Source organism: Tachysurus fulvidraco, chromosome 6 (assembly GCF_022655615.1).
Source record: "Tachysurus fulvidraco isolate hzauxx_2018 chromosome 6, HZAU_PFXX_2.0, whole genome shotgun sequence".
Taxonomy (NCBI): Eukaryota; Metazoa; Chordata; class Actinopteri; order Siluriformes; family Bagridae; genus Tachysurus; species Tachysurus fulvidraco.
In genome coordinates, this window is record NC_062523.1 from 28,496,131 (window position 1) to 28,517,932 (window position 21,802).

General features: G+C 40.4%; 1 protein-coding gene across 2 annotated transcripts; it reads left to right on the forward strand.

The window, feature by feature from the left end:
* The first annotated feature begins 540 nt into the window (after positions 1–540).
* Positions 541–21,514, forward strand: LOC113646263 (aryl hydrocarbon receptor-like). Of its 2 annotated transcripts, XM_027152424.2 has the most exons (12): positions 541–684; positions 936–1,019; positions 3,541–3,722; positions 12,830–12,930; positions 13,663–13,752; positions 15,895–16,009; positions 16,482–16,621; positions 16,709–16,911; positions 17,013–17,122; positions 17,273–17,414; positions 17,499–19,218; positions 20,965–21,514. In XM_027152424.2, the coding sequence occupies exons 2-11, from the start codon at positions 964–966 to the stop codon at positions 19,216–19,218; spliced, it is 2,859 nt and encodes a 952-aa protein (XP_027008225.1). In that variant the 5' UTR covers positions 541–684; positions 936–963; the 3' UTR covers positions 20,965–21,514. The 2 variants fall into 2 exon arrangements, with proteins under 2 accessions (XP_027008225.1, XP_027008224.1); XM_027152423.2 differs by having other exon boundaries at positions 561–1,019.
* Positions 21,515–21,802: the final 288 nt, after the last annotated feature.

Below are 21,802 nucleotides of genomic sequence, written 5' to 3' on the forward strand. Positions count from 1 at the left end.
AAAATATATCCTAATGTAATGACTCGGCGTGTATGTGCACCTTTTACACCCCATGGAGCTCCTACTTGGGCCACAAACTGATAAGGGAAGCTAAATTCTATTATTTCCTCCGGATGTGAATTAGTATGTTGCCGCCCCACCCTACACTGCTATTCTACTAAGACAATACAAAAAAAGTTTGCATTAAATTGTATAATAAAACCATCAGTTGCTGCACAGTGACTGGGTGAGGCGTTTGTTTACAAATTAAAAACCATAAGGTTTAAATATAGAAATCAGATATATGTTATATACGTGTTATAGCTAAATTATTAATTACTCGCATGGGCGCGCTCTCTCTCTCTCTCTCTCTCACACACACACACACACACACACACACACACACACACACACACACACACACACACACACACACACACACACACACACACACACACACACACACACACACACACACACGAGTATTGTGAATGCACTTTTTCAAGTGTGCAGTCCACCTTAAAAAAAATAGTATAGTTTCCTGAAACGCCCCGTGCCTAAAGCCACACACACACACACACTCACTCACACACGCACACGCTCGCGCGCGCACACACACACACGCTCGCGCGCACACTACCTGCCAGAATAGTCCGTGTGTCCCAATTGAAGTCAAAAGACACTGACAGGATTAGGGTCGCTTTGGTATAAATGATATTTTTTTAAATGTATATTTATATATCTTGAAAGGATTTCAGTGTCATTGTGTGTTTGCTCTGATTGAAGCCTAAAAGGCGGAACACAATTGTTGTTGTTGTTGTTGTTGTTGTTGTTGTTGTTGTTGTTGTTGTTATGGAGCGTGTCCATTTTACTGAAGAGGAAAAACACTAATGACTTAAAACTGGAGTTTTATTTCCCCTCTGGACTTCATCTTCACCTTGACGGATTTCTCTCAGGTGGCTGGAGTATTTCTAAAGCGTGACCATGTTGGACAACGACAGGTATGCAGGCAAGAAGAGAAAGAAACCTGCCCAGAAACAGTAAGCTATTATTTATTATATTTTATAAATTACATCCAAATATCATGGCCTTGTTATATTAAAAAAGTGTTATACACGTAGGCTGTAAACATATATCAACATGTAGCAGTAGTAGGCTGTAAAGCTATAAATTAATCAGCCACAATGTTTGTTTGTTTGTTGGCAAATTTATTTATTTATTTTATTGCCATTCATCATATCATTGAACGTAATTGTTAATCCTTTAAAGACTGAATGAAAAGCTTAAATCGCGCCCAATTGGATATGTAGTGCACTCGGCTTTGTAAAGGCACAGTTGTTTCATGTGGTACTGTAGGGCGCCTAAATAGTGAACAAGAAGGGATTTGGGTACGACCGCGCTTCAAGCGCTGAGCTTTGCTCGCACGCGATGATCGTAAGAGGGAGGGGGGGTTGGGGGAGCGCCGGCCTCCGCTGGCCTCAAGTATGTTAGTGTAACGTGATATACGCTACACCCCCACCGCCACCACCACCCTTTCTCTCTCCCTTTTAGTTTTTTTTTAATGTGGGAAAGCTCTTTTCCCTCTCGACTACCCCTCTGTTGACATATTTTAGGACCCGCTCTGTTTTTCCCCCTGAAGTTGTTCACACGAAACGCACGCGAGCCGAGAACCTGCTACCGCGCCTGCGCAGAAGATTATTTATCAGCAGTATCTAAATGATCTACTCTGTTAGGAATAGAGAAGATGCTATTTGTATACAGCTTTTTTTAAAATCAGCTTTTTATATGGTTTTTGGATAAAAAAAAAAAGAAAAAAAAAAACGATTTTCATATGCATTAAAAAAGACATAAAAACAAATAAATGTACATTTTAATTATTTTTCACCTGTATTGAAAGGCTCAGACAGGTAAAGGAGCATGTGCGCATGCGCGCGCTACTCCAATATCAGTACCTAATAATTAACAGTTACTATAATTACTAGGTTCATCTATGCATTTAGAGTATTCTGGATTTTGACATAAAAAACTTGTTTTTAATTTCTATATTTGCATGATATATTTTCCTTCTTTTTATGTTGCCTCTGCCTGGCATTGATTTGTTTGTCTTAGCTGTGAAAACATTGTCTCTTTGAATGTCCTCTAACTTTTGTTTTTGATTTACGGATATCTCTGTGCTACATTACGTATGACTATTCTTCAACATCATCATACTGTCATGCTTATGTAACTAGACTGAGACTGTACAACTTACACGTCATGACAAACTTCACCTCCTAAATTTATCCCGGCCGTGATGTTACATGTGTTTTAAACATACAAAGTGGTTTGCCATGCCATGCGTTCACATTTCGTCTGACTGATTCATATTTGCCCAATCCAGTCCAGGATGCCGGCCAGGCAAGGATCGTGGAAGACTTCACAACCTCGATGCACACAAACATGTTTAAATTCTAAACCCAAAGAGAACAGTCCCATCACATCTTGACTACACCTTCACATGCCTGCACTCTGTGTGTATGTGTAATTGTGTTTTGCCTACTTGTTTGCATTACATTTTACTAATGGACCGTTGAACGGTATCTCGCATGTTCAAAGACAAATACGGCCCTGCCAGTCTAAACATAGTACCATTATTAGCATGGAGGAAGTCTGGGAGTGGTTTTTTGATGTGGCTCTGAGAGGAGGGGGTTTAAATGTTTCCTAAACAGACGTCTCGTTTAGGCTGGACTATGTCAGGTCTGTGGAGGCTGGAGAGGAATGTCTCAAAAGATGTACTATGTAGAGATTAATATACACCAGATCTCTTGTTACTTTCTCTCTGACCACACTCTCACCCAACACACTATATCCTTATTATTCCGACAACATGTTACACTACAATTATAAAACTATACAACAAAATGACACACTGTATACACTTTTTATATGGATGGATGATGGTTGGATTAAAAAAAAAGCCCTAGGCATTCCATTTTTATACACTATAATGACCGTAATTATAATTGAAAGACTGTAGTCTACAATAGATGTGGTCACATGATTGCATAGTGGCCCATATGGGACATCAATGAGTAGACATTGACGTGTACCATCGTCGCTCATGCTACATTTGACGAAAACTCCGCCTAAAGCATGGAAACGCCAACTCGGAATTCCTAATCGAAGAACGTGGGGCGGTCTTATCATGCCCGAGTATAGCAAGTGTTGTCCAATGCACACATTTAAATTGAAGGTGTCTTCATTAAAATGAAGGTGTCCTTGTTTTTTTTTTTTTAGTTGTTGTTTCCCGCTTTGTAGTATAATGGCCGATTGAAACTTAGTAAGTTAAAGTTGCAGCTTTTCTCAGCTTTACCATGAACTGATGTTTCTGTTGTTTGTTTAGAGACACAAAGCAGCCAAAATCCAAAACTTCATTCTATTTAATGTGTGATTTTTAACCCTTTGTGCAAGTTATGGCATCTATATCAACTTGTTTTGGAAAAGAACAAAATGAAATATAGACATCTAGAAGACACTGTGTGCACTTTCGTCCTTTAACATGCTTTCACTTTCCTTCGATAGGAAAACGGCTCCTGATGTCGCCAAGTCCAATCCATCGAAGAGGCATAGGGATCGCTTGAACGGCGAGCTGGACAGGCTGACCAACATGTTGCCCTTCCCAGAGAACGTGCGCACTCGATTGGACAAACTGTCTGTCCTGCGTCTGAGCGTGGGCTACCTGAAAGTGAAGAGCTTCTTCAACGGTTAGTTTGAAAGCAGTTAGATTTATTTGAAGAAAAGCCCACAATGTCCATGTGTTCGTTTTGTTTTGTTTTGTTTTGATCCATCAGAAATCCGTAATGTTTATCGGTTCGGATGAGGAACGATGTGTTTGCTTTAGGGTCATTGAGTCGAGTCTGTAACCCAATCTAAGGCAACAAGGAAATCATTTTTTGAAATGTTCTCCAGTATCAGGTCATCACCGTAATTGAGTCCAGCTGCGTTTCCATCGTGATTTAAACTTACAAAATATTTCATGGTACTAGGCAACCTCTAAAAGCTTACAGAATTCTTCAATTTGTTTTTTTGGACATTAACCCATTGCAGTGCATTTGTGGGGTTTTATAAGAATGTTGGAAACCCTCCACGGCTCAAAAAAAAAAAAAAGAAAGAAAAAGAAAAAACATCTAAACTGAGTGCACTTTTGCTTCTAGAAAGGGTTCAAAAAAGGTCTGAGGTACTGTTGAAGAAAACTTTCCCTCCAGTAGACTGTTATCTCAGGCCGAATCTGCAGATGTCGTCATGATGTCACGACACTCTACCAGGTATATAGTGACTATGGAGGCCATCAAGATGAATATCCTGTGCACAGGAATGATTAGCATGTGGAGAATCTGACTCAACAAACCAAGAACACGTCCTTTACGACTTCTGCTGGTGGCCCCAACGTTTTAAAGATCAAGCAAGTTAATATCAGTAATGAACATCTGCTATGAGACAAATGCCATGCATGACCTGCAGTAATAGACCAAACGTCTAGACGGTTTACCTTTTTTATCCTTTACTGGATTTCTACCCATTGGCTGTCATGGCGACTCTATCCACAATCCAAGACGCGGAGATACACTGCCTTTAGACATATTACGATTAAAATCTGTTTGGCCAGGATTAGAATAAATCGATGCCAAACTTGTAGCGAACAAAAGAGAAACATGTGGCGTATTGAAATAACCATGCCAGCGAAATGAACGTACACGAGTGGCTTTTATCTTACATCAAAGCGATTAGTCATACAAAATGCCATTGAGTCAGTCGTTTGGCTTCATTCAGTCATGAAGCACTCATAAATAGCCTGGGCTGTCTCTCTGTACAGGAGCTTGACATCTTTACCACACCTTATTGGGCCTTGTATATAGTCAGAGGGGAAAAGAAAAGAGAAATGATTATTACACATGCTACAAGAGTGAGACTGTTTCCTATTATTTGTTTTCCACGATGAGATGGTGACATTGCTGACACGTTGACACCTCCCTATGTTACTCCACTTGTGCACCACAACCCCATGCCCCCTTACCTAATTTTGCAATTTATGTACAAGCGTGCCACATGAAACTTCCTGTGTTCAGCAGATGAACCTTTGACAAACTTTATGAAACACCAGAGACAAAACTTCAAACCTGGTGTCATGCTAGTCAGTAAAGGTTTCTGGTTTGTATGGCACGCTCTGAGGAGCTCTTGGCGGGTCGGTAGAAGAGCAAGAGGTGAATTTGAGCTGCTCCAAATGACATGGAGCAATTTCATACGTTCGGATCCATTTCTGCACTTAATCAGGCGCACCAGCATTCTTTTATTTCTTGAATTGGGCATACCATTAGATTTGTAGGGAGACTTTCTGCTGGAAATCTTCAACTAGACAGACAGACAAACAAACAGACAGACAGACAGACAGACTGACTGACAGATTTTATTGATCCCATGAGGTTAATTCTTGTGTTACCTTCATCCAAGAGTTCATGATTTAGAACCGACTCGTTCTTGTCCTCCTTCTGCATCAAGAGATGACGATCATACCTAATGTACCAAGAATTAAACACGAGAAGTATGCGTCTCAAATCGCATACTTATCCGTTACATCATTTTGTAATATACCACAATGATGCACATGGAATTTTGGATGCTTCATGCACTTCACAGTTCTGCTCTAATAGCTGAAAAGGGGCGGGGCTACCAGGCGTTGATGCTGGAATAGAAAACATGTTCAATATGGCTAACATCCCGGTGGACGAGACGACATAGCCATATTCAGCTAAAACGAATAGCATTCGGCTTCGACTGGGACTCGACTTATTTTTCTGGTTGTCGTTCACTTAGCCAAACATCATGTAGCTTTAAGTGTTGACTAGTTTCGATGCTTAGTTAGATTAGTATGGTTAGGTTTTGCTTAGTATTAGATACAGGTTATCGGGTTGTGTTAAATTCACAGTGCCCTTCATTGTTCTCAAGCCGACCTACCTGTTATTCCCGTGTTCCGTTTGAAACAATGCAACCCTTCTATAATTCATACACTCATTCAGCCCATAGAGCGCACAGGCCTAGTGTGTAGTATTACATTTGGGACGCATCGACACGAGAGTTCATGTTCTGTTCACACGACCAGACCACGTTGCCTTACGGTGTTATTTACAGATCGCTTTCAACAGCAGACTTTGACTTCACAAAACAGCTGTAAATTTCGTCATCGGCCACCCATAATTCATCGCTTACTTACAGTGGCAGTGACCGCAAACCATTTTACAGCTAGGACCGCTATAAAAATGATTGAGTGCTAGGAGCCACTTTTTATATGAATATACAGTGTAGTTCATCAAAGATATCCATCAGAGGAAACACGATAGCACGACTCGCCAAACGTTTTCAGGTCCAAACTCATCCCAAGGAAGCTTCCAGAAGAACCACAAAGACAACTTGCGTCCTCACTAGCACATTCTGGCATGCGATATTAAGTAGATCTCTACCACAAACGATTGAATGAGTGGATTCAAAGCTTGTTTTGGTTAGAGGTGCAGGCTTTTAAAAGAACAATACTTAAAATGGCTGACATTCTGTAAACTGTCCAGTATCAGATGGCTGTATTGTGATTCCAAGCCCGATTCCTTACAAGCCTTTGTGTGCACTTGAATGCGATTCATTGTGGTTCCTCACATTGTCTTTGTGCTGTTCCTCTGACTGAGTTTAAATGTGCGTGATTATGTGTTTTTGAGCATTTACAAAAGAAAATGGGTTTGGCTGACATCCATCTAGAGCCGCACTTGGACACCGCTCAAAGACGTCGTCTTGCAACTTTTCATTCGGTTTCACAATGACACAATGACATTCCAAAACAAATATTTTCTTCCTTGAGACTTTGAGGAAATGCTTAGCACGCAAAGTGGATCTGTGTAGAAAAAAATAAATAAATGCATCTCTTGTTAAGGAGGAGACAGTTTACACCTTGAGATTTTTAACTAGGTACAGATGTTTGAAGCATTTAGTTAAGAGCTTTACACGGGAACTTTGAGAACTGATCCAGCTAAAACAAATGCTTGAAAGCTTTCCCTAAACATATGCCTTATTTATAATGCCTTTTGATAATCCCAACTTCATGTTCTGGGCTTTTGCACCTTCTCTGAGACACGCCGTTCAATCAAGGCACCAAAAAGCCCTTTAATTTTTAGCAAATGTGCACCTATCAAAACAACCTTCCACCCCCATGCAAACCGCCGCCTTATCAGATCCTGCCGTCTAAATTTAGACGTATATTGGGCTAGTCCATCTTTGTTTTAAATCGTGATGACGCCAGCACACCGGCTCCTTTTCTCCAACCTTTGATTATCATTTTGGAAAATGATAAAGATCAGACAAGCAAAATCCTCAGTGGAGAAAGATGGGACTCTACTGAATCCAGATAAGTGAGCACACATCAGGGCTTGTTTGGATCTGAACTGGCTGCAGATAAATGAAGGTTTGTAGCTTGTTCGGTTAAACCCTACCCGCGAATACATCACCTGACGGAAAGGTCGGAGCTTATTTACGCGTGTTTGCGTGAGATTTTTTTATTTTTTTAAAAAAGGATTTGACATTAGAAAAACAGTGAGAGCCACCGCTTCCTTCTGGTGAAATCATAAATGGAATGTGGTCTGGTTTGTTCCTGTTTATGTGCATAAACACAACTGAATAGAGCGAAGACTTGATGAATAGATCTTTCATCCTCTTGATGATAGGGAAGGCAGATTCATGGAAAGTGAGCTCAGGAAATCGCAGCAGTCACACAACAGCTTCCAAATTACAAAGTTTGTGCGCCTGGATAACTCAATAGGTCTCTTCTAATCTATTCTTTCCTTCTCATGCTTTGAATTGTGAGCAAGCTCAGAATAACGCATGCTTGTGCAAGCCTACAAGTTGCAAAGTAAAGATTTTACGCAATCATAGCCCAGGTTTAGTAAAGATCGAGTCATAAAATACGTCGTATTATTGTCCGACACTACGCAGTCGCCTTCCTGCTTTAACTGCAACCACAAACATAACGGACCAGAAAGTACTAAACCATTCAATTAAACCAGAATCCTTGTGTTATTTGCAGTCAAATGACATGAGCCTTTCTTATCTGACGCTCAACTTATAGCCTGCCTAGACTTCCTGTCTCTGAAAAGCAGAAGTAGTCTCAGATCCATCCACAGGAGGAAGATCAGGATTTCCTTTGAAGGTGCCGAGGGCAGGATTTCCACGTTTCGACAGTGGTAACAGATCATAATAAATTAATTCCGTATCTTTCCATCCTTTGGAGATACTGTATTCAGTTCCTGTTTATACAAACAGCCATAATGAGACCTGATATTTATGGTAAGATCACCTTTCGCAGTGCACCATGCAAATTAGCGATTTAACAGAAGAAGCAGGCAGAAAAGTGCTTCTCCGTTCCTGTTCATCGTTCCTGAATTTGGTGTTTAGATGGTAACTTTGCATCACACAGAATAAACATCCTAGATCTCACTCAAACCCCCCCAGAACCACCGCCGCCCTGCTCCAGACTGCAGTCTCGCAACAAGGCTTCTAGGTAGTGTCTTTGGTATTTTTCATCAGTAAACACACAAGAACGAACACACCGCTTTTCCCATAACTTGTCCGTAGTTGGAGTTCCTGAGCATGCAACTACGTCTGTCTCAACAACTTCCCCTAACTTTCCCCAGAGGTTGGGCTCCTGGAACATCGGTTTTGCCTTCCAAGCATTTTTAAAAATATTTTATATGCATTGGAACCTTGTGTAAATGACTTTTGACTTCTAAGAAATAATTTTCTTTCAAAACAGACAATTTTCCAACAGATTTTGCTGGATATTTTCTCCCCCATTGCACTATTGAGTATAAATATAGAAGCACATCAATGCCATGGAGTAAGAGTTCATACATTTACAGCATTTAGCAGACACTCTTATCCAGAATGACTTACATTTTTATTTCTGTTTATATACCCGAGCAATTGAGGGGCCCAGCAGTGGGAACTTGGTGGACCTTGGATTCAAACCCATGACCTTCTAATCAGTAGTCGAACACCTTAACCACTGAGCTACCACATCCCATGAAGCATCATCTTACATTTCCAGAATTTGGCAGACACCCTTATTCAGAGCGACTTACATTATTTCATATTGATACAACTGAGCATTAAGGGCCTTGCTCAGGTACCCAACAGTGGCATCTTAGTAAACCTGGGATCAAACTCACAACCTTCTGATTGGTAGCCCAAGACCAAGACCACTAGGCTACCACATACATATTTTTTTGTCAGCCGTGATACAGCACCACTGGAGCAGAGGCAGTTAAGGGCCTTGCTTAAGGGCCCATCAGTGGAGCTTGGTGGCGCCAGGACTTGAACCCATTCTCCACTCAACAACCCAGGGCCTTAACCACTCGAGCCACTGTATTGTATACCACTTTATACCACCAGCAGTTTAAATGAAATTATTTAATTAGCTACATCAACTACCTTTGGATCGAGTACAGTTCTAAATCCGATAGTTATTTGCGAACGTAGTTGGATTCGTTTATGTTGTTTTATCCAGTCTGGTTTTATTGTAGATGGATGCTGTAGGAGATGCAGATCACTGTAATATCATTCGATATCAGATGCTGGTAGGAAAATGTGTAGGACTGATCCGAGGGTAGGACTCATCCCAGTATCAGAATCAGAATCGTTTTATTCCTCAAATCCATTTTTGTGTATTAGGAATGTTTCACGGTGTCTCAGCACACTTTACAACACAACCAAGACGACAATCGTAATATCCATAAATGGCAGGCAGAATGTTAGGCAGAAATGTTAGGCAGAAACTGATGCATCTGTGCATCTGTAGTCATTAGAATCTTTGGGGTTTTAACTCCATGTCCTGGCCAATGTCACAGGAAAGTGGGTGTGGATTATCTTAACGGGAAGAAATGGTAGTCTTTTGATTAGTCTTAATTTTAGCATCCTTGGATTCAGATTCCTTGAAGGTTTTGCGGTTTTCTGGCGAATTTCTAACAGTTTCACATTCTCCGTCTGTCGAGTGTTGTCGGGAATCTCCTGTTATTTCAGGCAGAGCATTTCTTTTTCCGTTCTCTCCTCAAGCGAGTTGACCCCTGAACATATCTGTGAGAAACTCATTTGGGAGTGCTTTCGCTCTAAAGGTCGGTTTCTAGATCTTTGCACCCATGAGCGTGAGCGTGAGGTTAACGGCAGGCGACCCAATGTTTACCGTAATCAACACACTTACGTCTCTCCTGCGAGGGTCCCTCGGGCCTCTGTAAGCTCCGCTGACAAGAATGCTTCCTTATCTGAACAGCTGCTGCAGGAAAAAGCCAGGATGTGGCCTCTCCCTGCTCCGGCCGTCTACTCTAGTCACGCAACTGTTTGGCTGCTACCCATTAGCTCTCCATTGTCTCATTTATTGTCCACACACACACACACACACACACACACACACACACACTCTCACTCACTTACTCACACTCACACATACACATACACTTTTCTCCAAAATGCAACACATAGTTTTAAACCTTTGTTTGTTTTGTGTGCTTTTTCTGTCTGTTTTTTTTTTTTTTTACCTTGGTCTTTGTTTGCTGCAGGAATCTGCCTGCTGTTTTCCTTCTCTCTTACTCAACTACCGAATATAGACGCGTCTTATTATCGACTCACTCTTCTAGCTCTTGGAATAAGCGTGCTTGCGTGTTATTTAAAGCAGGGCCACCTTTTAGATTGCCAGTTTCAAGAACAGTGAGTTAGTTCGGTAAATCCTACGCGAGGGTTTTTTTTTTTTTCTTCTTCCCTCTCCGTCTTTGTCCTTATTCAATCTCCCAGAGCAACCCGTGCAAGTCTGGACTTGCCTTTCTGTCTCAGATGGTGCATGGTTCCTTTGACATGAAACAAAAGCTTAGTTTAAGATTAAGAGTACGCTGGATGATGGGGCCAAGATGTGAATGCGGTTTGTGTGTTTTCTGGAGAAAAAAAAAAAAAAAGAGGAATTTTTGCTGATCATGTAGCTTTAGAACTTTCTTGCAAGCTTTCCTAGCAAATCTTAAGTATTTTAAAGGTTTTTACCCACTTGCTTGGAGGATTATTGATAGTTGTTTGTTCTTTCTGTGGGACAACGTCCTGTAGAACTTTGTTAGACTTCAACTTTGCCTCATGGGAAATCTCAGAGATGAAAAGTTTTCATTTTATAAAGCTATGGCTAAACCAAATAAGCGACCTGATGCGTGAAGCACACAGTAGTAGCGTGTGACTGCTGATCAAACACCAATGAACATTTGATTAATATTGAAGTCTGATTCAGTCTGTTTTGCCCCAGAGAAATTAAACCCACAGCTAAAGTCTAATCTAATATGTTAATCTGTTATTTCTTCGATTACTCAAGGTCAACGACTTTCTATAACCAATCACACACTGCACAACATGCAGCGTAATGCTTTTTACCATTAAAAAAAATAGAAGTCAAATCAATTCTGATCAAATAAACCAGAATTATCTGAACCGAACAGAGGAAAAAAAATATTAAAAAAATAAATATATTAATACAGTATATGAAAATAGTGCAATGCCTAAAGCTATGGATAGGGTGAATAGACTATAAATGGTGTGTACATTTGTGTACCACTTGTTTCAGAGTGCTTTATACTCCAAATTTCCACAGGTGTAACACCTGCCGTCTTTCACTGGGAAACTTTACAGCCATACCAACGTCTCAGTAAAAAAAACAAACAAAAAAAACTTCCAACATTTTACTACCAGTGTGTTCGATGCTGGTGAGGACATGTTCCAACCCTCTAAGAAGTGGTCTGGATATGAGAGAGAGAGAGAGAGAGAGAGAGAGAGAGAGAGAGAGAGAGAGAGAGAGAGAGAGAAAATAAATGCTGGGTTCACTTCATCCACATCTTTTCTGTTTTACTGTGAGAAACAGGAAATCAGCCGAGTCTCCTGGGAGCCGCAACCTCTGATTACGCAGCGTAGAGATATATAGAGCCTTTATGTAATGCAAACCAAAGCAGTACATAAAAAAAAAAAAAAACGCCAAGCCTGAAACATGTCAACATTCACCGAAATCCAGAGCCTTGTTGCTGAGTGGACACGGCGTCGGGTTATCACAAGGAACAAAAATGGCACTTTTTCTGTCTTTTATATAGTTACGGGAAAAAATCTGATTTTTTTTTTACTCAACAATTCAGCTTCTTTTAGGGAGAGAGAGAGAGAGAGAGAGAGAGAGAGAGAGAGAGAGAGAGAGAGAGAGAGAGAGAGAGAATACATAGACGCCTTTATTTTGTAACATGTACATTACAGAACAGCGAAATTCTGTCTTCACGTATCCCAACTTTGCATTTTGGGGTCAGAACATAGGGTCAGCCATGATACTGCACCACTGGAGCAGAAAAGGTTAGGGGCCTTGCTCAAGGGCCCAATAGTGGCAGCTGGGCGGTGCCAGGACTTGAACCCATCCTCAATCAGCAACCCAGATCCTGAAACCTAAAAACTGAAAAAAAAACTAGAAAACGACTTAAGATATCGTCACGAGGCGGCTTTAAAGAAATCTAGAAATTGAGGAAATTGATTCTAAATGTATTAATTTAGGCCCAATGAGCGCGTCGAAAGGTCACTCAGAAGGGTGACACTGGATGGTGTGATGATAAATAATTACTCTCTTTAACTCTGTGGTCAAAAACTGAAAAATCCATCCTAGTTTAAGAAGAACTTATCAAATTAAGTGCAAACTTCCTAAAGCTATAAAGTGCAACCATTTGTATATTCATGTGCACGGTGATGAGAGCCGAGTTGTCGTCTAAGTTCTTCTCCTCCATTACAGCCACCATGAGGAAAAACCGTTCGGAGTTTCACGCAGGAAACGGTTTAGACGCCAGCAAAATGGACGCCAAGGGCTTCTCAGAGGGGGATCTTCTCCTTCAGGTAAGATTTTGATTGGCATGATCAATAATGGGCTTCATTCCTTACAGACAGCAGTTCCAGGCACGTCACAGTGCGTGTCACATTTCACAGCGTTATTAAGGTGGATGAAGGTGACGGCAGATCATTTATTTAAAAGAAACGTAATAAATGTGAGGAAGATATGACAAGAGAGTTTGTTTAGAAAAGAATGGTCACGCTTAGCAACGGCAAACAAAGCAGTGTGTTAGTTTTCTTTTTCGCTTGGCTTCACTTGTACCATCTGCTGTACTCACAACGGTGCCAAAATGTTTCCGTGTTGAAAACTGTCACGTTTGCGCAACGACTGTTCGAGTGGCAAATACAATGTTCTTTTATGTTTTTTTTTTTTTAGACTCTCAGGTCTTATAGTTTTAAAAACACTTAGACATCATTGAGACATCCTTTAAAAAAAAATACAGAAATAATAATAATAATAAAATATACACCAAAATCCTTTCTACAGTTTGTATTTATCTAAATTCCAAACAATATGAATATGACTAATGTAAATCAAAACAAATGTAACAATGAAAGTGTATTTCAATTACAATCATTTTTTGTCTACAATAAAGACTTTGATGGCATGAATCTAGAAAAAAAATTGAAATGAAATGTTGGAATGTTTCAATTAATGTTTACTATTTTGAACGGTTTTATTGATGAACAGTGCAAAGTAACGCAACATGTTCAGTCAAAATATATTTTTTTTTCTAGGCTCTCAATGGTTTCGTACTGGTGGTCACTGCAGAAGGTTACGTCTTCTACGTGTCGCCAACCATTCAGGACTACCTTGGCTTCCATCAGGTGAGATAACGGCTTTGTCTTTTACGTTAGCGAACGATGGCTCAGCTATAAGATTATCACCAAGAAGATCCGGGACCGAATACTGATATCGGTGTCATGACTCTTCATTACCCAGTACACAGCCTACGGAAATGATCGCCTTCGAGGTTACTAAACACACACACACCTCGACCTACATTCCTCCTCTACACATCCTGCAGTATAAAGGACATCCAGTTCACTCAGTCGTTGCGTCTCCCTGTACCAGTTGCTGCTAAGCCTCTGTCTATCGTATACGCTCCCGGCTTTGACTTTAGTCTGTTTATAGTTCCCCGACCCTGTTTCTTCTCTTCATACATCACCTAACCCGTGCCTGTTTAGTCAGTACGGTTTTGGTTCACGTCTGTGTTTTGTTTACGACATTTAACCGAAAGCATTAAGTACCGTCACTTGCGCTCATGCCAGAATCCTGACAAGTGCTATGAAAGGCGCTATTGTGCTGCCCCTGAATTGAATTTGCACTGAATCATTTAGGAATAAATCCACCGGCGTATATTTTTTACAGCGATTAAAGACATTCCGTATACAGAAGTCTGGTCTGATCAGTTATAACAGCCAGCATGCCGGTATCGGGTCTGTCTCTGGTATCGGCGAAACTTACACTATTATCGTTGTGCGCTGGTTTAAAAAAAAAAAAAAAAAAAAAAAAAGGAATGATGGGACAGAAAAGAAAGAATAAACACACGAAAGGGTGGGGTTTATTTCTGACACCTTTCCATGAAAGACCTTTTGACTGTTGTTGACAATTTCTGTCTTGCAGCTTTGTGGATTTTAACCACAAGAAGCACCAATGATGATTAGCATGAACAGCTAAGATTTCTATTTACATTCGCTATTGCATTTATAGACAGACAGACAGACAGACAGACAGACAGACAGACAGACAGACAGACAGACAGACAGACAGACAGATAGACAGACAGATAGATAGATAGATAGATAGATAGATAGATAGATAGATAGATAGATAGATAGATAGATAGATAGATAGATAGATAGATAGATAGATAGATAGATAGTAAAGCATAGTAAAGGTTGTACCTAGCATCTACCAGAAGTGGAAATAGTAGAAAGGAAATGTGCAAAGGAACAAGTGCAGATAATTCTGTCAGTATATGTACAATAATAAATAATGTTATGGCAGGTAACATGTAAGTACATGCAAAACAAAGTATGATATGTCCAATAAAATATATAGATATGTTATATATTATATAACGTTTTAGGCAGGTTTGAAAAAATGCTGTAAACAAAGAATGCTTTCGGAAATATAAATAATGAGTGTTTATTTCTGTCAATGTACAAAATGCAAAGTGAGCAAACAAAAGAAAAATCTAAATCAAATCAATATTTGGTGTTACTAACTTTTGCCTTCAAACCAGCATGTAGCGATGGCACGACCCCTACAGAGCCCTGATCTCAACATCATCCAGTGTGTCTGGGATTACATGAAGAGACAGAAGGATGTGAGAAAGCCGACATCCACAGACGATCTGTGGTTAGTTCTCCAAGATGTTTGGAACGACCTACCGGCCGAGTTCCTTCAAAATCCGTGTGCAAGTGTAGCTAGAAGAATTGTTGCTGTTTTGAAGGCAAACGGTGGTCACAGCAAATATTGATATGATTTAGATTTCTCTTTTGTTCATTCACTGCATTTTGTTCATTTATGAAAGTAAAAGTTTGACACTTCCATTTTTCAAAGCATTCTTTGTTTACAGCATTTCTTCACACCTGCCTAAAACTTTTGCACTGTACTGTATATATTGTGCAAATCTGTGGGTTATGTACATTATATGTACAAGAGTAACCAATAAATATACAGTGTATGTACAGATAATATACATAAACAGATATAAACTAGTGTAAGCGATGAATGTACAGTTATATACCATTATAATTGGCAGAAAAAGGTGTAACAGTGTGGAGCAGAACAGCAGTGTGGTTACAGATAGTGAAGTATTAGTATTAGTGAGACATCAGGGTCCTATTGGTGTAGTGTTGAGTTCAGTAAGTTCATGGTTGTGGGGCAAAAACTGGGTCCGAACCTGCTGCTTCTGGAGCGGATGTTAATTGCTGTTGTTTTGTTTTCACTCTGTTTTCCAGTCTGATGTTGTCCACCAGAGTGTGTTTGAGTTCATCCACATAGACGACAGAGCCATGTTCCGAAGACAGCTGCATTTCGCCCTCGACCCAAACCTATTGGACGTGGAAGCTGACGGTAAGCCAGTCGTCCTCCACTATTTTATTACTATTTATTTTCCTATATGACGGCGTACACTAAATATTATTCTCATCTAGAGCATTGTGACCATAGTATTATTGGGGTTTTATCCGGTGGAAGTGCAACTTCGAGATTGCAAAACTGCACCTAAACTAAAACTATTATTCAAATCAACATGAAAGTTCTCACGAAGCGGGTTTCATAATTCTGGATACTGTTCAGGATGCTAATTGGCCATGACTGTCTATCTTCTCTCATTTTGGATGATTGGGTTGCAGATAACAAACGGGTTAGAGATGTAAGGTTTATTTTTCATCGCTACACCAAGAAAAAAAAAAAACACTACATGAGAATGGTGATGTTTATTTTGGCTAAAGTTCCGGACAATATAATGACTTTTACTCGCTGTATCGACAGGATGTTTACTTCTTATCAGCTTATCACTGTGTATTTAATTTCACCTCCCCAGGTACCCAGAACAGCAGCGACATCACAAAGAACATCGTGACCTACGACCCGCAGCACATCCCACCCGAAAACTCGTCTTTCCTCGAGAGGAGCTTCATGTGCCGCTTCCGATGCCTCCTGGACAACTCGTCTGGGTTTCTGGTGCGATCCTATTCCAATTGACAACTATATGTGATCAGTGAATACTGCTTTTATTCAATGTTTATGTATTTTTTTTTTTTTTTTTAGAAACTGAACTTTCAAGGAAGGTTGAAGTTTCTGCTAGGGCAGAACAGGAAGGCTGAGGACGGTTCTCTAGTCCAGCCTCAGCTCGCTCTTTTTGCCATTGCCACTCCTGTTCAGCCGTCGGCTATCCTGGAGATCCGTACTAAGACTCTAATATTTCAGACCAAGCATAAGTTGGACTTTACTCCTATGGGTATTGACTCCAGGTAAAATTAAGGGTTTTCCATAAACCATTCTTTTTTTTTTTTTTTTTTTAAATTTGTGCTGAAATTTTAAACATGACCTGATTTCTGTTTTGTTTTTTTAGGGGGAAAGTTGTGTTGGGTTACACAGAAATGGAGCTATGCATGAGAGGCTCCGGATATCAGTTCATTCATGCAGCTGATATGATGCACTGTGCCGACAATCACGTCCGAAGTACGTTCTGTATATGTTCGTGTCATGTATCATATAACATGTCCTTATAGGAAAAACACTTAATGTCTTTATTTTGTGTTGGTATATAGTATGTGGCAGTGATATTTATTTAGTTGTTTATTTACAATAATTCCCGTCATCCGATACTAGTGATAAAGACCGGCGAGAGCGGAATGACAGTTTTCCGACTTTTAACCAAGAACGGAGGATGGGTTTGGGTGCAGGCGAACGCCAGGCTTGTCTACAAAGGAGGACGTCCTGACTTTATTATTGCTCGTCAGCGAGCCCTAGTGTACGTATGAATGAATTCAGATCCAAAAACAGCCTACAGAACACAAAAGGCTTAAAAGACTCATGATTTTCTATTTCTCTTCAGAAATGCAGAAGGAGAGGAGCACCTGCGCCAGAGGACAATGCAGCTTCCATTCAACTTCGCCACAGGTGAAGCAGTGCTCTACGACACCGGGCCAACACTTGACATGATGAGTCCCAAAGACAGGAGCGGAGTTAACCAGAAGACCTTGACTCCGAGCTCGATCCTTGATTCGATGCAGAAACAGGACAAGTCGATCTATCATCAGGACATCAAGCCTCAATTTACAGCAGACGATGCCTTTGCGGATAGCTGGGCTCTTTTCAACGTCCCCAATCACATCATGCATGATGAACCTGGGAACGAGGAGGACACCATCGTGTCCATGATTGACACCTTGGAACAGCTGGCTCACGACGGAGATCTGTGCACGGCGCTTCAGCAAATGGAAGTGGACACAGCCGAGCTGAAAGAGTGGGAAAATGCCATTTTGAGGCTGACCAAGGACAATAATGGTAATGACAGGCCTCTTGGTCTCAATGAAATTCTCACCAACGACATATTCTCCTATGTGGAGGACGCCTTATACAAGGAGAACAATACATGTTCCATGTTGCAGACGAACGCCACCAAAACCGATCCGTTTGCAGAAATCGCGCACTCCGGATGTGAATTCGCACATCACAACTTCAACAGCATCGGAGCAGATAAAAATGATTTAAAGACTGACAGAAAATTGAACACTATCACCACAACCGGGCAACAGATGAACAGAATTGCCAGTACAGATTCTACCATGGATAACAATGTTCAATTGTATACAGAAATATCTTCCCAGAATCACATGAATAACTCTTTCAACTCGGAACAAAATGGCCTGTCCACTTGCGCTAGCAAAATCTCACAGCTGATGACCCAAACTGAGATGCATCTGGGTTTAAAAGTAACACAAAGCATGTACAACATTGCCCCTCACAATGAATGGGGGCCACCAAGACCCACTGAGAAAGGCAGGGCCTCCAAGCTGGAAAGTACAGAATCCTTCTGCCAGTTTGCATCTTACCCTGCCAATAACGCTAAAAATCCACAAATGAATCATTCACCAAATCATATTCACAAGCTAAGCCAAACAACTCCAAATCTTTGGAACAATATGAGTACAGGAGGCCATAATCCTTCCTTGTCCCCATCAACAAAAAACCATGTCTCGCCTACCATAAACTACCCAACTCTCTCGAAATTCCCCCAGCAAAGAGAGAGCCAAGCTTGGCAAAACCCATCGCCAGAGCAGCCCCGTGAGAGCCTGGTCAAGAACAGACTTGCACCTGAGGGCTGTTATCAGAGTTTGGGGAGTTCTGGCTTCCCACCAGCTGATCTTCAGCCAGAGAGCTCTCAGAGCTGCAACGATAAACACATCAACTTTGTCAACAGCGTGTACCAGTCGCCGCAGAACGGGCTGACGCTGGACGAGTGTTCGCCACTCAGCAGCTGCATGTTCGAGAACCACTCTCCTCTCAACACCAACGCGGATCGGCAGCATCCACAAGCGCACGCCATGACCATCACATCATGCGGCAAGGCTACGTTACCCACCAACCAGAGTCCACCGCAGGCATCCTGTTACTTTCAGTGGACATGCAGTGAGCCACTAGAGGGCACGTCCTCCATTCCACAACAGGATACTTGCATCAGTCCTCAGTCGTGCCCTACAGGACCTGGCTTTGCTACTCTTGACAGTCACAGTGTCTTCCAGAGATACCTAGGCTGCAATGGACACATTTAGGTAAGACAAACAAAACATTGTGTCACAACAAACAGGTAGAAGCTTGAATAATCTATAGGATATTGCTAGGTACTGCACTTTATCATGGGAAATGAACTCCAGGTAAACAAGTAAACCTTATACCTGAATTCTCTAATGGTTCTAGTCTCGTTCTGCCTTCATCCTAAACATTAAATGACTGATGTTTGAACTTGGTGGAAAGAGTTTCACAATGGAGCATGGGGTAATAGACTCGTAAGAACAAGATCACTTCCGAAGCAATTTGAGAAATGCCTTCACGTGCTGAAATTCAGAGATTTTAAAAAAAAATCTGTTCTAAAAACATTTATTTCTGAAATAAGATTCCTTAATGGCAAAAGCAGTCGCATGCAAAATATATAGTCATACATTTTTACAGCTCGTATCTGATTATAGACAGTCTTGTTTACGTCCTTCAGGCTATTGTACCTAACTATCCACTGACATGATTAAAGTGTGAGATTAGCTGCATTCGAAATCACATACTGTGACAAGTAGCTACCGGATTAGATTCGGTTCTGTTGGATTTGATTCCCTACCTACTGCATTCGATTCACTACCTACTGCATGCAATTCGGTAGCATTCGATTCAGTACTTATCTCATTCGATTTAGCACCTACTGCATTCAATTTAGTACCCGTTGCATTCGACTCAGTACTTAATGTGTTCGGTTCAGAACATGCTGCATTTGATTCAGTACATGCTGCATTTGATTCAGTACATGCTGCATTTGATTCAGTACCTACTTCATTCAATTCATTACCTACTACATTTTATTTGGTACCTACTGTATTCTAGGTATTTGATTCAGTACATGCTGCATTCGATTCACTACCTACTACATTCGATTCAGTACCTACTACATCCGATTCAGTACATGCTGCATTCGATTCAGTACATGCTGCATTCGATTCGGTACCTACTACATTCGTTTCAGTACCTACTTCATTCGATTCAGTACCTACTACATTCAATTCAGTACCTACTACATTCGATTCAGTACATGCTGCATTTGATTCAGTACATGCTGCATTCGATTCAGTACCTACTACATTCTATTCAGTACTTGCTGCTAGGCTGTCGATACAGTATGTACTGATCAGTATATGTATGCATTACGAACACAACCCAGACACACTGAACATACGATGGTGGCATTGTCATGTGACCTACGATGTCCTCATAACCACAGAAATCCCTATTTTTTTCTAGAATCCACACTTTTTTTTTCTTGTTTAACCTTTCAAAAAGCTTAATTTACTTAACAAATACGGTTTACCCTCAAGGAAAAAAGTTTAATGCCTAAAGCGCTTCCATTTAAAGTGCCGACACGCTGCCTTCTGGCATTTTTTGCTTCTGACAGCTCTTCTGCACCAGTCCCGTTGCATTATGGGCTAGCGCAGTGTGCATTACTGTACTTCCATGAATCTCTGAGAAAGCAGCAGGTCATTCAGGTTTTTCTTGCTCGCTGTTTATCGAATACTGAGAATTCAGGCATATTATTATTACTACTTTGGTGAACTGATTTTTATAAATGACCTGTATAAATAGCTACATACCATATTTAAAGTATGAATACCTTGGATTCTTATAGTTGAGTGTAAAGTTTGTCTTCTTTATGGATTATGGCTGAAAAAATAAATATATAAGTAAAGGTTGTGTCACATGTCTCTGTGATCCCAAAACTGTGTCTAGGATTAACTTAACCACACGCTAATCTCTTACAGGCCAATGTCCATCAACCCAAAGACGTCACTATTTCCTGTCTTCGCCTCGTCAATGGACTTTTTGAGGACAGCGAAAACAGCTGATGATACTGGACACGAGGGTCTCGACTAAAACCTCCCGAGATCCTTCGCGTGGACATCGAAATAGACAGCACAATGAAGCGTACTCACGTTCTTTACATTCTGTCTAAAGAACCGTACCGTTGTTATTGGAGCACACTGTGGAAGTAAAGTCAATTGATATAGTTTAATATTAAGCATCATCCATATGTGAGATACGTTCGGTCCAAATTGGAGCCATTGTAACGAAATGAATTTAATCCTTCAAGTTGTATTTTGTAATGTAGCGGACTGATGTTTGATGGCTTGTGAATCTGACATGGTGTAGTTGTTTATTGTTTGTTTAGCTCGCTTTCTAAATTTCTTTTAAAGGATATTCCTTCAGCACGGCGTGTTTTCAACTTCCACAGGGTATTTTATGCTAATTCACTCCATCAGAGTGAAGTAAAAAAACAACATCCATAGTATTCAACCCATTATATTGCTTTTTTTTAAAAAAAAAAATCATACGTAACATACTACAGAAATATCTAAACTTCATATCCACCTGTCATTTAAATAACAATGATAATGCATTATTTTTAACGCACAGATGATCTTATCAGCCAGATGCAGTAACTTTTTTTTCAGCACTTTTACACTGTATGTATATTCTATATAATGTATATTCACTTTACAGCTTAGCATTTATTCCTTTTGAGAAATGTTTATACAAAAAAAATGAAATCAAATTTCCAAGAAACAATTATGGAAATCATTTTATATACAGTATATATAA